General features: G+C 38.5%; 1 protein-coding gene across 2 annotated transcripts; it reads right to left on the bottom strand.

Annotated features, from left to right (window-relative positions):
• Positions 1-920: 920 nt before the first annotated feature.
• alpl (alkaline phosphatase, biomineralization associated) lies at positions 921-17,682 on the bottom strand. Of its 2 annotated transcripts, none has more exons than XM_004547458.5 (12): positions 17,529-17,682; positions 15,339-15,504; positions 14,773-14,892; positions 12,015-12,130; positions 9,176-9,350; positions 7,731-7,906; positions 6,483-6,623; positions 6,262-6,331; positions 5,994-6,128; positions 4,318-4,509; positions 4,112-4,231; positions 921-2,157 (listed from the first exon to the last, which is right to left on the bottom strand). In XM_004547458.5, the coding sequence occupies exons 2-12, from the start codon at positions 15,403-15,405 to the stop codon at positions 1,892-1,894; spliced, it is 1,578 nt and encodes a 525-aa protein (XP_004547515.2). In that variant the 5' UTR covers positions 15,406-15,504; positions 17,529-17,682; the 3' UTR covers positions 921-1,891. The 2 variants fall into 2 exon arrangements, with proteins under 2 accessions (XP_004547515.2, XP_004547516.2); XM_004547459.4 differs by lacking the exon at positions 17,529-17,682 and adding an exon at positions 16,468-16,773.
• Between the last annotated feature and the right edge of the window lie 610 nt (positions 17,683-18,292).

Below are 18,292 nucleotides of genomic sequence, written 5' to 3' on the forward strand. Positions count from 1 at the left end.
CAACCGTGCTACATTCAAAGTCACTTAAATCATCGTTCTTCCCCATTTTGATGCTCCGTTTCAGCTTCAGCAGGGCATCTTAACCATGTCTACACACTATATAAAAAACCTTTGGTCAGGCAAATGTAAACTGACATATACTAAAAGTAGACACTTATTGGTTGTGCCAAAGGGAGAGGCCCCATGAGAAGAGGCATGACACTGAAAATTACGGTGTAACTGAAAGTTTTATGAATTTAAACGTGGTGTTGTAATATGAACTCAGCAGAGGTGATGACTTGCCTGAGAAAACTGCACATCTATTAAGATCCGAGCATTTCCATGAAAATTCAAGCTGAGGCATGACACTGACTACTTTCTTTCACTGCTTGCTTTGTTGCTCATTGACTGAATGGAAAAAATCTGAGAAGACAACTGGAATCAAATGCACGAGACACACCCAAGTGCTTTGTATTTGAAAAACCATTTCATCAAAATCAGTGAGTTAAGTTGCATACTCGGGGCTTTTTGATATTCATAATATACAGTCTGACGCTATCTCTCTCTAAATGGAGAACAGAAACGATAAAGTGGGATGGCAGAATGATGTGTAGCTGGGAAGAGGAAAAGAAGATAAACCAGTAGAGAAAGTTAACTTGATATCATGACATGTTTCCTGAGGGCCTAAATGAGCCATTTTCAGTCCTGATATTAAGAAAGTACTGCTAACAACATGAGGACTTCATTTCATGCCTGCTTAGACTAAACCTCCTTTTTCATGCTTCAGTCAACATGATTCCCCTGTTTTCCCAGTGACCACATGATGCCAAGAAATTAATGGTTTCAATACACCCACATTCCACACAAGCTATAACAAAGCAGATGGAAAAGTACAACACACATGCTGGCCGAGAGGGTTTTTGGACAGATGTGAGACAAAATGTTTGAAATTTTTTAATGTTTTTACTTTGTGTTGATATATTACATTTTGTGAAAATTTGTCCCTTTTCATCCTAAAACATATAATTTTTCTCATATATCACTGTTGCCTGCTTTTCATTTTTTTGTTTTGTAAAAATGGTTACATGTAAATAAATCTGACTTTAGTATTGTTCTGCTGAAATGCTTGAAGCGGTCAGTGAAAAGAGCGCTGTAATGAAAATTTGGAGGAAAAATATAACTGAAGGGCAGAGAACGGGGGCAAAAGGAGAAAACTTAATCATGTTTGTCCCACCAAAACTGTTAACAAGATTAACAGAAAAACAGACACATTTCATTCATTGAATTTGAGATTTAAAAACTTGTATTTGGACAGAACCATCGGTGGTATATTTCTTTTACTTTTCTTTTTTTTTCTTTTTTTTTGAAATTATGCAAAAAAAACTTGCATGACAAAAAATGATCTTAATGTATCGTCAATTATACATTCATTTGCCTCTTTTGGCAAAAAAAAAAAAAAAAAATTATAATAATTCTTCAAATTGTGAACATATCTTTGAAAGCTTGTGAGGTAGACTGTTAAATGCACATTTAAAATATGAAACAAATTCAGACATTTGCAAATTCGGTCTATTTAAACAGAGACGGGCTGCATTAAAAAAGGACGACGAACGAGTCTGAAAATCCTTAGTTAATAGAAAAATCACAATTGAAATCTCACAATTAACAATGATCTCTGCCACAGCACCCATTAAAAAAAATCAGTGCATCACAGTGGGTTGATTGTTTTGTTTAGTTATCCGCTACACTTTTGTCAGTTAATCATCGTAAAAATAAACATGTCGAAAGGTGGTCCCATATTTAAAATAGTGGAGAGACAAATTAAAAAATAATAAAGCAACATAATCAAATTAAAATCTTAAAATGAGTGGTTAAAGTGAGTGCATTAACAGCGTTGGGTGTCTGGGAAAGGTCAGCACAAAAGTCGCGCAGCTGAGAGAATGACTGCAACAATGGAGAAGGCTGGCCGTAATCCAGCTGACCCGCTGGGTGACATACAGTGCTCCCTGTACTCCCCGATACAGGCTGCATATGCCATTACATGGGGGATGTAGTTTTGTTCGTGGACCCCATGTAGGAGGTGAGCCAAGGGACCTTTCGCAAACACAGCCACATCCTCTCCTCCATGAGTCTCCGTGTTCAGCGGTACGGCTGCCTGGGCCTGGTAGTTGTTTCCCTCTGAAAGGAAGAGACAGAGACAAAAGATGCAGGCAGTCATTATTATTTTTAACTCGCAAGGGGATGATAGGGACTAGGGATGGGTATTGATAAGATTTTAACGATTCCGATTCCATTTTCGATTCTGTTTAACGATTCGATTCTTTATCGATTCTCTTATCGATTCTTTTTTTTTTTTTTTAAAAAAGGAGAACACTAAGGTCGATTAGCTCAGAGCTTTGTTTTATATCTTCTCTTTGAACAAGATAGAAATTTAGGAGTAACATGGCCTTACAAACCCAACAGTGAGATCTTGAGAGATCCAGCCTACGGCTCTTCAATGGGGTGTCACAGGGTCCCCAGGAAAAAAAAATTGTAAATGTAAAATAATAAAATAAATATTCTTGTGAGACATATCACATATTGACGGGGTCGGGTTATGTTAAAAAGTATAAATTGTTATACTTTGTTCATTGGTTCAAAGGTACCCCACACTTCTTTTTTTGTTTGCTTGTTTGTTCTGGTGTATTTTTCATTTGAACTGTTACTCTGCCAGAGTACTCATATTTACAAGATGGCATTGAACGCCCCATTGGTGTATCAGGAAAACTATTTTGTACGTATGTTCCTTGAAGGGGATTGAAGTCGTTCTTTTTTCCACCGCAGCGAAGGGCTAGGAGTAGGAGAGGAGCTGCTGTATGTTTTTGTTATCGAATCGATCTGATTGTGAAATAAAGCATATGCAGTGAGAAAGCAACTCCAGGAGTCATCCCTGCCTTAAAGCTGCAACATTCTTCTGTAGCAATAACAAAGTATAACATAAATTGTTCTGTGGCAATTACACAAGAATATCCAGTAATGTCCCTGCCTACAATTAAACACATTCACTTACCAAAAATCGGGGGCATCTGCTGTGGCAAATGGGTGCAAGCCTTTGACCACAAACTTAGACACTGCTCGGTGACATTAGTCTATCCTGGCCTGAAAGGAGACGCTACCGGTAGACTGCAGCGAGAACTGCCAGCGAGCGCCAGCCAGACTCTGTCTGTCTCTCTCATCATGGTCACCTACATGTACAGTAATGGCAGGTCTTGTAATAAGGCAGATTGCGCTAACATAATATGCACTGTTAGTTGATTATTTACCTGCCGCATTAACGGGAGAGGACGTGCAAACGTTACCGCTGCTGCTGGGTTGAGATTCACGAGTCCGGAGCGGAATTAAAAACGCGTGTCATCGCGTGTTTTGTGAGCAAATGCTTTTGCATATTCGTAGTGTTTCCTCCCTTAAATGAAATATCTACTTTGCAAGTTGCCCTGTTGTCATCGGTTCTCATAAAGTATAATCAAACTTTTGAGCGTTTGAGCCGCTTAGGCGCCATGTTTCCTGCCAGGTAAATGACGCTCCGCAACGTGGTGACGTCATTCGGGGCGACTGGAATCGATAAGGGAATCGTTTGCAAAAATGGCAAACGATTCCAAGGAATTGAAACAGTGGGAACCGGTTCTCAACAAGAACCGGTTTTCGATACCCATCCCTAATAGGGACTAACTCCCAGTGATATCCCTCCATGTTTCAGTGTCCTGCAAGGACACCAAGAAGCTCAGGTTCTCTGAGCATATGCTTAATGTCTAAGTGTTAACAAACCTGAAACCCTAGTTAAACACCCCTATTTTGGTTACCAGGGAAAAGCACACCACACACGCTCCAAGTACACCCACCCTGCTCAGTGCCTCACACCGTGGGTGATTCTACAGTGGAATAAAGTCTAGCCATCCTCCAGTAGACTAGTTCCACAAGCACTGAGGTAAGCCCAACTATATCTTGGGGTCTCTTCATCACCAGGTAGAACTGCAAGTCAGTTTAAGCAGCCGGGTATTGAACCACCACGGTCTCTGCCTTTGACCACTGCCCAAATAACAAGCGCTATCTTATCATTATTCTGAAGCAATGTGAATAAAACGTTTTTACTTACTATAGTCAACAGCAGAGACGTTCTCCCTCGCGCCATTGATAACTTTGTAACCTGGTCCGTTTCCATACAAAATTGAGGTGAAGGGCTTCTGATCAACATCACTCAGCATGGGAGCCAGACCTGTGGAAGAACCAGACGTAATGTAAAGAACTGCAAGTTCTCCACTTCAGCTGTACAGTATCTAACGTATGCTTGTCATTACATACCAAATATTGTATTTCCTCTGGGTGTGTAGCCTCCAAAGCTGAATACGTGAGAATGGTCAGCAGTAACTATGGTCAGCGTTTCATGGTCGCTGGTCAAAAGACCTGCCCGGCCAATAGCCCGGTCCATTTCCACAGCTTCATGAAGAGCCTGCTTGGCCTTGCCTTCATGGTGTCCGTGGTCAATACGTCCTCCTGGTGTAAATATTTACAGTTAGGCTAACATGACCTCAGAGTGGTTTGTATAACATGTAATTGAGCCAGATTTGTTTGTCCCAAAAAATGCCAATGCAGCTGCTTTAGGAATGACAAAGGGCATCTTGGGAGAGACTTTGAAGCCCTGCTTATTTTCTCTGTTTTGTAAACTTGGCCTGTTGCTCCATAAAGTTGAAAAAACTGGCTAAAAATGTCAAATCGCTCCCCAGTATTGCTATCTCTATAAAGATGTGGAGGAAGCCATTTCAGATGGTCTGGTATCTAACAAAAACCTCTCTTAATGCAAGCTAACCAGAGGTGACGAAAGTATACACATTCTTCACTTAAGTAGTGCAAATACTTGTGTTAAAAATACTCAGTTTAAGTACTGATTCAGAAGGCCCTGAGTAAATGTGGTTATCCCAGCTGGACATTTGTCAAAGCTGGGAAGGATCCTAAGAAAGCTCCAGCCGATCCAGGAGAGAAAGACAACTGCTGCCTAAGCGAAAACCCGTAGTGATCCCGTACGTGTCAGGAGTACCGAAAGAGTTGAGATGCATTTTTTCTAAACACTGCTTTTCTGTGGCTTTTAAACCCCCCAAAAAATGCTGCGCTGAAAATCGGTCCACCCCAAGGATCGGGTCCCCAGACACAAACAGAGTAATGTATTGTACGCTGGTAAGTGCCAGGAGGATTGCCCGGATTTATACATCAGGGAAACCAAACAACCTCTGGCGAAGCGGATGATGCAACACAGAAGAGCCAACTCGTCAGGTCAGGACTCCGCAGTCTATTTACACCTACGGGCCAGTGGATACTCTTTGAGTGATGAGGATGTACACATCCTGGACAGGGAGGAACGCTGGTTTGAGGGCGGAGTCAAGGAGGCCATTTACGTGAAAAGGGAAAGACCATCTCTGAATCGAGGAGGGGGCCTAAGGGTACATCTTTCACCATCTTACATTGCTGTGATTGCAGCCATTCCCCAACTCTCTGTGAATGGTACTCATGGCCATTGATCAGTGGTTATTGATCAATGGTCATGACAATTTGCATATTAATGATCAAGGAACTGACCTCACAGCCCATTGTTCATTCAGTGGGCTAGGTTCAGCCATTGTGCAAATGTGCTGTTTGTAAGGTTGGGGAAACCTGCAGTCAGCTGAGACTAAAGCAGTCACTTGGATGAGTGACAAAACGTTTCTCCCACTGAAAAAACTAGGTCCAGATGAACAGACTCAACTTTTTGGGATTCAGAAGGCTCAATAAACACTCTACTTAAAGAAAATTCTTATATAAATGCTCCCCTTTAACTATAAAAGGGAGTGCTTTAAACTATAAAAGCACTCCCTTTTATAGTTAAAGGGGAGTGAATGGGAGATCTTAGCTACATACAGAAGTCTGCTAAGTCTTGGTGAAATCAGCACAAGAACAAAAAAAATAACAACTGTGTAATTGTACCATAACAGAGGCTTCAAACTCACCCTCTACAAGCAGGTAAAATCCACTGGGGTTCTTTTTTAGGATCTTGATAGCCACATCCACCATCTCTGTCAGTGAAGGATCACTCTCAGTGTTCCTCTCCAAGTCATACATCATATCCCCAGGTTCAAAGAGACCTGGAATACCAGAGGGCACAGCTCAATGTGTAACAAGGTATTACACACAGAAAATAAGCCTGCAGTAAAAGCAAACGCATATGGCTCTTTATTAAAACTTCAATGAAACTGTCATAATGAGACTGAGACTCACCCAGTAAGTAATCCACATTGTTGGGGTTTAGGGATAAGAGCTGCGTCTTGTTCCATACATAATGATTTTTCTGCAACAAAAAAAAGAAAAAAAGGTACAGAACAGTTTTGGTGGTACAAATGGAGTCACTTTGAATTTCAGAATATGAAAATGCAATTAGGTAGATAAAGAGGAAATGAGGAAACAAGAAGAGCAAAGAGAAACAAAAGAGGAAAAATTACTTTGTCCTTCATTCTGTCAACCCACTCCTGCACCAGGTTTCTTCCATCTTTCCGTGTGCCACTGTGCTTCAAAATATTAGGATACTCTACATCCGACATGTTTTTGGGAAACATATACTTCCTTCCTCCACCCATAATCACCTGATTTAAAAAAAAACATAGATAATCGTAATCACAGTTTTTTTGGGGACCAAATAAAAACATGTCCTGTGTAAGAAACCATCATATCAAACATTTACTGTTGGCTCGTAAACACGGTGCTAATGTTCAACGATGCCATCAATTTGTAACTTCCTTTGCCTGACCAGAACTTCAAATTAAGCAGCAAACAGGGGAGGAAGCTCTATGAGAATATTAAAGCACATTTCTAGCTCATTGCTAACATCCATGCAAATCTGAATCTTCAAAACACAGAACTTTATTTAACCAGGAAGGGAAATGTGCGAGATTAAGAATGTCTTTTGCAAGCATGTCAAGCACTAGTACGAGATTACGCTAAACAAGTTCCAAAAGTTTTAAATATCTTCGTGTAGATGTGTACATTTGTGTACTTGCTCATTGACAAACAGTGTATTTCCAGCAATAACAAAAGTATTTCGCCACTTAGTATTTTGCTTTTCACATGAGGTAGCACATGAAAGTGCAACTGACAGTCTGCAGCTGTAGCACATGTTTCCATTTTATCCGGGAATGTCACAAAAGACGCTTAGTTTTTATTCGTGCAGATCGTATAAATATTGCAAAACTTTGACAGAGACGCGACTCAACCACCATCGTGTAACCTCACTGGCACTTCATAGGCATTTCTTCAAATAATAAGTGTTATTTCTATCAGTTTTAGGCTCAGTTCCTTCATTTGGTGTGCATGTCATTTGTGTTGCAGCTCTTTGGTCACAGTAAATACAGATAAAGAATATTTTTGAAATATCATAGAACAGTGCAAACATCAGTGATATTAGAGGATCAATGATGTCTGCACTAGTTTATGGCAATCAAATCAAAAGTGTATAAGGATATTCAGCTATAAGCAATAAATGTGACCTTCACTAGACTTAGTTATCTCTGGACAGTGAATGTCTGTAATATGTTTCATGACAATCATTCAGTTGTTAGAAAAAATGAATTTCAGAGTGGAATGAAGTGATAAACCAACAAACCACAGTCTGGATTCTGGAGCTGCTAATAACGTCCACAGATAGTCGATCAATTAATCTTCAGGTTTAATCTGAATCTCTACTTTTCACTTACATCAATGTTGGGAATGTTTTCAAACAGTTGTCTGGCGATATCCTTGCAGCCAGCTTGCAGTGCTTCTACTGGCATCTCATTGTCAGAGTACCAGTCTCTGTCCACACAGTGTGCGTACGCAGCACTAGGAGTCGCATGGTTGACACGTGTTGTTGTCACTATGCCCACTGACTTTCCTGTAAACAAACATGAATATTGAGAAACCCCTCAGATATGTAAATAACCTTTTAAGGATACGTTTCCATCTATGTGTTCGGTGAGTCCTTTCAGTGCAGCAGTGGAATAAATTCATGGGTCAGTTGTTTTGTATCTGCATTGGTAAAAATTGGATGCCACTGTATGGGGAGCGGGGAAATCAGTGGTAAACAAATTGCACAATTTACACCTTAATTATTAATTATGGTATAAAAAGTCATGGAGATCTACTGGAAACAGGGTGTCAAATACTGCATGTCATGTTCCCAGAGGAATGATTGGCTCTCTTATTGTCTGTGACCTGTGAACCATCCATAAACCAGTAAAGTATAGGTGATTAAAGTAAAACACAGAAATCAATGTCAATACAGAACAAGTATATATTGTAATGCAAACAAAGGTAATAATATTAAGGCAAAACATTTGCAGCCTGATGAACAGCAACTGCATCCAAGCCATTTAAAATCACCTTAACTTCATTAAATTAGACCAGCTTATAAAGTTTTAGCTGATTCTGCGACTGGTTCAGCGTGAACTATTGTTCACAGACAGAAATAATGAACCCTGAGACCTACAGGACAGTAACTTCCCACACTTTGCTGATGAACATAAGTCAGTAAGTAAAATGGGATTAAGTCAAGAACAGCATTATAAATAAGACTTTACTAGTGGCTGAGTCTATGACATGACCAAGCAGACCAGCCAACCTAAGCATACACCATAGACTGAGTAAGAGCTTTAAACTTATCCCCACCATACTGTAGCACTCATTCACACCACACATCTGGCTCCTCTTCCGTGGTGCATTTTTTTGTTTGTTTGCTAGTGTGAGTGTTGAGTGTATAAAGTGCAAAAGTTAATACTCATATAAACTCTGAGCTTTGTTGTTAGGATACCTGGTGAAGGTAGTCACTGATGAGACTTTAGACATGCTTCTCTAGGCTGATCAATATTTATCTTATTAAGCAGGTGAAACCACTTATTAAGGGAGGAGAAAAAACTGCATATTTACTTTCTAGTCCACAGACATGCATGTTAGGTTAATTGGTGATTCTACGCTGGCTGTGGATATCAGAATCAATGTTTGCCTGTGTCTTTATGTTAGCCTTGTGGTGCTCCATGGTTTTCAATCATCCCCCAAAAAATACACATGCGAGCCTAACACAATCCCCACTGACCCTTGTGCTTAACACGGCTGGATGAACTTAGTAACAAGATCTGCATTTTTGAAAAGTTTGTTGTCACTCTACCTGCGTCCTTTGCCCATTTAAGGATCGAGGTGACCTCATTGCCCTGTGTGGTGTTACACTGGGAGCGGACAGCGGCTGCACTCACACCCAGTGTGCCCTCATTGGCCTTAACCCCGCATAGGTAAGCTGTGGCTGTGCCAGCACTGTCTGGCACCTGTGCATTGGTGTTGTAGGTCTGCAGGGACACAGTGCAGGATAGTTTGTGTTAATATGATCTGACTTGTTTAAACTTGAGCATTAACTATGAGCACTGACAGCTCTATTAAAAAAAACAAACCAAATAAAAGTAAACCAGAGTGTCTACAATTCTAATGAGCTTGAAGGTGTCTTGTCTTGGGCTGCTGTCTTGTAATTTTTTTAAGTAATCTTCAGGAATAGCTCTCCAGGCTTCTTGACGGACATTTAAAGCTCTTCTTTTGATGTTGACTTTTTTTTTCCGTTCCCCGTTAAGATGATCCCACACTGATTCAATAATGTTGAGGTCCGGGCTCTGAGGTGGCCAATCCATGACTGATAATGTTCCACTGTTATGGTTTTACTGCACTGTCAGTATTAATGGTATCATTGTCATGCTAAAAAATAGTGTTGCACGGTGCATCAAAATCTGATTGTACTTTTCTGCTCTCACAATTCTTTCAATTTTAGCAAGATCCCCAAGCTGTAATGCAGCCCAGAACCACGACAGAGCCTCCACCAAACTTTACAAGTAGCTGTAGACACTCACTATTGCACCCCTCTCTGTAAATACTGAAGACTATTTGAACCAAATGATTGATTCTTCACGCCATCAGACCTGCTGCCACTGATTATCAGTCCAGCAATTCTGTAATCTGGCATACCTTAGCCTTTTCCCCCCAGCCTTTTCCCTCCTTAAGAATGGCTTCTTGGCAGCTACATCCCGTTGAGATAATTTATAGCTTCAGTGAACAGTACAGACGGAAAGGCCCACTGTATCTGTCAGGATATGTGTCAAGTCTATGCTGGATTTTTGTTCCATTTCTTAAGAACAAGACTTTTTAATCACACATCCTGTTCATTTGCTATAAATATTGTTTTAGGTCTCCCACTCTCCTTCACTTCAGATTCCTCAAATTTCTTGCAGTTAACAGCTCTTTGGTAATCATCTTGTTGTTCTTTGGTATTTTTCATAGATTCAACTATAGAAATGTAAACAAATCATGTGCTTTTGTGCTAGCCTGCCAGTACTAAAATGTTTAAAGATACCATTTTAAGTTGTTTTTCGTTAAATAGTCATTTGTAGGCACATTTCTTGAGCTAGATGCCGTTTTTTCTGCCACGGTCAAGTGCAAGGACTGGACTGTAAATATGTGGAAAAGTAGCCAAAGGAAAAACATCTTTCTTGAGAAAGCCAGGAGAAAGATCTCTAATGACCACTTTAAAAATGACAAGAAATCTTGGCTCACAGGAAAGAAAACATATAGTAATTGTGGTGTGGTTCTCAAGACTTTTACACTTTTAACCCTCAAGCAACCAAACTATTTTAGCTACTTTATTGGGGTGACAAATGATTCTATTGGTTATATTTTAATGTAATTTTGAAGGCTTCTAATTATATTCATCACATTTTTTTTTTTTTTTATTGATTGATTGAATCTTTATTTTGAACATGTTGAAAAAGTATTAAAAAAAATAGAATTAAAAGAGACAAATGAACAAAGCAAACAAAAGGAAAACGAGCAACCACAACTCCAAATAACGTCCATGTTCAAAAAGGAGCAGGAAGAAGCATAAGCTTATTTAATCCCACCCCTTTTCCACTATCTAGTATCAATAGACTACAGAAATACCTCCTTGTAATTACATTATATGTTATGTGTAATTTTTTTTATTATTATTTTTTTTAAATATATACACATATATGTTTCTATCTATCCATACCTACGTATATACACACATACGCACATATACACATTTTCAATAACCCCATTAACACCTGAAGGATACACAACCTACAATTTTATATATATTTTATATATATATATATATATATATATATATATATATATATATATATATATATATATATATATATATATATATATACATATATATATATATATACATACATACACACATACATACACACACATACACATATATATACATATACATATATATATATATATATATATATATATATACATACATATACATATACATATACACATATATATATATACATACATACATACATACATATACACATACATATATACCCATACCAACAAACCCGTGCATGCGCACACACATGAAAATATTAGACAAGAACACCCTATCAAATCTCTACCTTTTCCCTACCTTTATGTAAAATATAAAGTAGGAAATAACTTGGTAATTAAAATGATCATAACGGCTCATTAAATGTTATTCAGGGTCATAAATGACCCTTCATGGACACTTGAAGTTTAGAGAATGTTACTGTAAGAAAAATATTTTTTTAAGAATCATTGCAGTCATTGCCATTTCGTTCTTATCTGATTTTTTTCAAGCATGCATTTCACAAACACAGAGCACTAGAAGAGCAACTTTTATCATGTTAGCATAATAAAGGTATTTTTGAATTGAATACTAAAAGAAATACATCCTTTTACATTTTCTAGAATCTAAAATGAATAGTTTAGTGAATTGTTGTTGATGAGTCAATGAGATATAAATAATCAACCTATTTTTGTATTTTTTTTTATTTTTATCTATAACTTACACACATCCAGTATGATAAACACTAAACAGCCTTGTTTCCGGTCACAGGCCTTTTCTGGAAGCCATTAATAGCCAAAGCACGATCAATACATTGTGTCATAGTGCACTTTAGTCAGACCTTGGATAAAGATACAAAAGGGAACTTGTCCATTTCCAACTGCGTCTCTTCTCCGCTCTGTCCATTCAGCTGACCCTTCAGTATGCGAGCAGCTGTCACCGTGGGAATACCCATCCCTAAACCGCAAAAAGCACTGAGTTTTATGACAGATTTTGACACAGCAGGGACAGAAAGGAAAACCCTGTGAAAATCAAAGATTAAAGAGTTCATTGTACTTCATTTGCTGCACATGGACATTTTTTTGTTGAAGTTGACATCCTAGAACAAAATGACTGCTGATAGGCAAAACATTTCTTCTGGATTCATATTACTTCAAAAGCAGATACCAAAAGAAAAAGAAGGGAAAAGAAAACAACTACACTTGCAGCAGATACTTTTTAGGTCACAGAGATGAAGGAGTCTTTTGTAGTTACAATAGAGAGAAATAATAATGTGCCCTACATACTCAGTATATGGTCCAGCGTAGCTTTGTGCAAATAGACATTAAACACCTTTCCAGACACATTTCTTTATGCATTCACATCAAATCGAGAGAGTTGCGCAGTGGCACCATGTACTTAAACATGCTCAGCACTGCAGTGCCTTTTGAGACACTAATTTCAGCACAGTCCAGTACATGCAAGTCTTAATATTCCCTTGGGAATAGTAAGCACAAAGCAAGCTGTTGGGTGCATACTAAGTTTTAACACATTAACAAGTTTCTTATGCTGTTTCACATACTAAACATTTTTTGCTCTGGTGATGATCTGCAGAATTTATTGGAGGATATGACTAATGAAATAAGTAAAGTGAAGTTCTGGCTTGATAAAAACAAATTATCATTAAATTTGAATAAATCTAAACTTATGTTATTTGGAAATAGTAGTTTAAATACAAATGCAAAGATTCAAATAAATGGTGTTGATATTGAAAGAGTCAGTGAAAATAAATTTCTGGGGGTAATAATAGATGAAAAACTTAACTGGAGAGCTCACGTAAGATATATTCATTCCAAAGTATCACGAAGCATTGCAGTACTAAACAAGGCAAAACAGGTATTCGACAGAACATCACTTCATATTCTCTACTGTTCACTGGTTTCACCATACTTAAGCTATTGTGCAGAAGTCTGGGGCAATAACTATAAAACCACATTACATTCACTTTTTACTCTTCAAAAGAAAGCAATTCGAATCATCCACAATGCAGGTTATAGGGAACATACAAACTCACTATTTTTGCAGTCTGAAATATTGAAAATTGACGATATAGTGAAATTCCAAACAGCACAAATTCTATTCAAAGCAAAAAATAAAGAACTGCCAGGTAATATTCAGAGTATGTTTTTTTTGAAAGAAGGAAGTTATAATTTAAGGGGTTTTTGTAACTTCAAAACAATGAAGGTACGTACTACAAGAAAAGGCTTTTGTGTTTCTGTTCAAGGAGTGAAACTATGGAACAAACTGAATATGGAAATTAAAGCAATGTCCAAACATAAAACTGTTCAAAAAGAGTTATAAAAATATGATCTTCTCGATCTATAAAGAAAAGGAAAATATTTAAATTAAGTGAATGTCTCTATTTAAAAACAAACAAACAAAAAATTCATGATGTGATATTATAGTATATAGTATATCAGAAATCTGTTCACTATTTTTATTACAAATTATATCAGTAAGGAAGCTGACTAAATATTCACTGATAATTTATGGGACAGGGGTGGGATTAAATAAGTGTATACTTCTTCCCACTCCCTTTCAACATGTAAATTAATCAGAATGTTTTTTTGTATGTAATTTGTATAGTATATTTTTTTTTCTCTCATTTCTTTTCTAAATGTACTTGTATATTGTTCACATGTTGAAATAAATTACCAATCAATCAATAAATAGCATGCCAGTGTTGAATTCCATGAATAACTCCTAATGCATTTTGATGAATCTTTTACATTTTCAGTTAGAAAACTGAACTCAAAACACTTAATTGATCATTTCAAACACTCCAACATATGAGACCATTGTCATAAAACTCACATTTATAGTTTTGTACATAGAGAGCAAAACTAATTATTATGCTTTAGCCTTAGGTCTGGTTCTATTAGTCAGATTCATGTCAAAGGTTGCCCTGCATGTAGCTTAGCTTAGAGGTCCACAGAGGAAACAGCTGACTTTGGTGCTGAGTGTTGTTACTTAACAGAATCCTGTAATATTCCTGGTAAAGAGTAATCATTAATCTCAATTCTTGGGAAACATTAAATAGTTAAACAATTGCACACACTTTTTTTTTCATTTTATTAATTTTTCTGTTATTCTATAAAACGGCAAACATAACTGTGAATGCAGCTGCATGCAAGAATGTCATGGTGTGCGCATAGAGCAAACAGAGAGGCTGAAAGCAGATGCCCCCATGGAGGATAAAGGTTTTTGTTCAACCAGCGAGGAATCCAGCACAAACAGAACCCCAGTGATCCAGTGGCAGCACGCTTGCTTTGTTTGCTCCCATTCATTCACCTCACTCATTGGAAAAAATTTTAAAAATCTCAGTCATCTTCTACTGATCAACTGAATCCTCTGTAATATCGTTCAAGTCTAATTACAACATGGAATTACTTTTACCCTATCAAAGTGTCAAGGCTCTGCGCTGACCACAAGTCTTTGGTGATGAGCCTATTGAAGAGCTAATGCTTTGGTAGTCGCAGTTGCATTTCACCTTTCATCTGCAGGCACTGATGTAACTTTATTAACATCTTGCCACAAATCTGTAATGACGTGTCGCTTACCATCTCCAAGGAAGAGGATGAGATTCTTTGCTTTGTTTTTATTGAGCTCTTGCAGCGTCAAAGCATTCTTCAAAGTTCGCTGAGCCCATGCGTTCCAAAACTTGGGATCTTTCTCTTGCTCTGTGTATTGCAATAAACAAATCAGGTTATATTTGGATAGTCCTAGGAATCACCAGATGCAGGTCTGCTGAGATTTTGCATTGACACTGTACAAAATGCCAAAGGTGCATTGGTTCCAGCTTCTCCAGCTTAAATATTTGGAGATTTCTTTATTCTTTCAAGGTAGTCAACCAAATATCTTTATCTACTTATCAATCCATTATTTAAAACAATAATCATCGGATTTAAGATGAAAACACTTTCAAGCAATATTAAAGCCAGAAAATTACTTGTTTTTTGTGGCAACGCTAAACCAAACACAGCTTGATATAAAAGCTTCTTTTTAGGATTTTCAACCTTCCTAGTGTGTGTTGGACACCTACTGTCAAACTATAAACCATTAGACTGTTTCTGTTGTTCTATTTGTTGGGTTTTTTTAGCAGCTGACTACAAACACAGTGACTTACCCGGGAATTGTGGGTTCCCCAAGCTCCCCAAAATCAGACAAAAGCAAATGATTAGCAGGGCTGTCATCTTCCTGTTGTCGAGTGTGTGCGGGTGACACGTTACTCTAGACAGTCACCACATGCCACTTTGAGAAGCTGGAGAGGCCTGGCCGCAGTCGTCTCACAGCTACAAGAGAACAAGGGCACAAACTAGTAATTTTGCATGCGTCATTTCATCATACACTGACTCTGACATACTGGTTTAATATTTATTTACTCCATGATAATGTGACCAAGTGCAGTTGTTAATTGCAAGCTACACTTGTCTTTCTTCAGTGTTATGTGGAGACTGGAGTTATAGGCAATGAATACAGACATTAAGCAAGAGAAAAAAATCTCATTTTAAGTTTTCAACCGAACCTCAGAATTTGCTTATTTTACTTGATCTTTACAATAAAGACAAGCTGATATGAAGCCAAGTCTTTTCAACATTTGGTCACCCTTCTATAGCAAGAAAGTGTTGAGATAAAAGTCCTTTCTGTCACAGAAGTTTCCCCAAATAAAGAAACAGGCAAAAAGGAGGCTGCGAGGGGGTGGGGGTGACACAAGAGGAATACAACCATCTGTGTTCATTTCATCTAAGCCACTTAAATGATATGTCTTTGCATTATTGATATGACTTGCTCAAAAGTGGAGCTTTCAGTCGCTGAACACTTTGTAGGCAAAACAAAAGAAGAGCTTGGAGAAGTTAAGCTTCAGGCCTCGCTGTGAATGTAAGTAGTCACAACAGGGGCCCTTATGGGTCCTGGCCAGTCAGGCTTTCAACTATAATTATACACACCCTCTTCTTTCTTCTCTGCGCTTATAGTCAAGGTCATTTTAATGGGATTGCACTCAATGGCACTGAGAGGTTTAAGAGCCATGACAAAGCCGATTAACACCAAATGATTGACTGCACATGTCCACCCTTGAATGAAAACCTCAACATTAATATTTCTTGACAGAAAAATCTTTACCTGAGGTTAATTACTTCAGTTACAATTATTTCATCACCTCCAAAAACAAGCTTAAAATTGAATCTGTCCCAGGCTCCGAATAAGAAGTAAGTCTGAACATACCAGGTTAACTAAAAAGAAATGTCAACACCAACCGGGCAAGAAGTCATGGATATAATAATGTAGCATTTCCCAGATGCTGCAGGTCAGTGGTCATTAACAGCCTCAAAATCTGCCAGGTCCACCCAGTGGCACTGAACCAGCCAGTCTGCAGGTAAAGTAGCAGAGCAGTGCCATAACTGCCACCAGCAGGATTCCTGTCAGCGCAGTGGTCAGTATCGCATTGGCTTCCGTTTCAGTCATGGTGTCACCAGACATTCAGATGCTCCAGTGTGTCCGGACCGGTGTCAGCTAGAGCGAGGTGTCCCAGCACCAAACAGCTTCGCTCCTCTCAGCCTTCCCAAGCTCCTATTGAAGCTTGAGGCAGGTCACGGGGGCACTTAAATGTGTAATTCCAGCAGGCAGCAGCACCAAAGCATGGATTAGGTTTTTAATTCTGCTCAGAGTGGAACGGCTGACAGATAGAAGCTATTACCTTCAAAATATTACATCAAAATATAGGGATCGATGTGGTGGCAGGTTTTCAGACAGCAGAGATTGTGCTGCCTTCTCTGTTTCTGTCAATTTTAAAATCCAACTTGTTTTGCGTCTGACACCAAGCTGCCTCATGCAACCTCTTCTATGCACACAGAATAACTAACACTTCCGCTACACTACACACAAATGTGGTGGAAAGCATTTGATTGCAATCTCTATACTTGAAATACTCAGACATCCACAACATGAACTTTTACAATATGTAACTTTCGGGGCTTTAAGGATTTTGCTACATCAAATCCTTTATTCATAAATGAAGTACCTAATCTCAGTGAAAATGATAGAATACGGAGCCAGTGTCTCTGCAACAGATGACCAAAAACATTTTTTATAATCCAGCGCAAATCATTTTACACGGCTTTACAGCAAGCATTAACTGGCAGCAATGCCACAGCAGATGGAGAGAGGGAAAACACGATTAAATAAAGGAGGGGGAAACGAGCAGAACACCCACATCGCTGCTTGTACTCCGACAACGTGGTTTCTCCGAAAGCAACCTGTTATGTGTAGAAAACACGACCAAAAAACCCCCCAAAAAGTTCATTGCAGTTTTACTTACTGCAGTTGGATTCCGTGGGCAAAAATGACATCAAAATGTTCTTGCAGTCCACTCAGTCCTCCCTCTTGAAGCGCGTGTCCTGGTCGCTGCTTCCACGGTGCTTATCTGAGGGCCACACTTGTTCGATTGAGGCTCCAGGATCTGAGAATAGCGGTCTGTATCCCACGAAGGGGGGAGAAAAAAAAACCCTTAGAAATAACGATGCCCTGCTGCTGCCATGGGAGTAAATGGACCGAGAGCTCCGCCTGCCGGGCAACCCTGGAGTTGCTTCTTCGAGAACAGAGCACAGTGGCACCATTACAGTGTTCAATATTCATACTTCTGCAGCAATCAGGGGCGTTTCCAGGGAGACCAACAACAAAGCAGTCCACAGGAAATCTGAAAATTTAATCATAAATAAATTGAATATCGATAACTTTCGTAAAAAAAGGACAATGGGCACAATTTTCAGGCTGTGTGCAGTACTAATACAGTTCCATCATGTGAAAAGTGGTACTGAAAAAGAGCCCATGGCTTTCCTAATACAGATACATCTATATGATGTGTTAATACATATCATAATATGTTTAAATGTAATCTCAAGTACTCTTGAGAACAGCCTTTGTCAGAATTACTGATTCACTCCTGTGTTTATCACTTTAGTGTTGCATGCTGTTAATCTTATATTACATATTTATATTTATTTTGAAACTTGCTAAATAATACATGGTATGGAGTTTAAATTACAACACTCGATACCAAAATATATGTGTATTTAAATATTA

The sequence above is a fragment of the Maylandia zebra genome, linkage group LG5 (assembly GCF_041146795.1).
Source record: "Maylandia zebra isolate NMK-2024a linkage group LG5, Mzebra_GT3a, whole genome shotgun sequence".
In the NCBI taxonomy this organism is placed as follows: domain Eukaryota; kingdom Metazoa; phylum Chordata; class Actinopteri; order Cichliformes; family Cichlidae; genus Maylandia; species Maylandia zebra.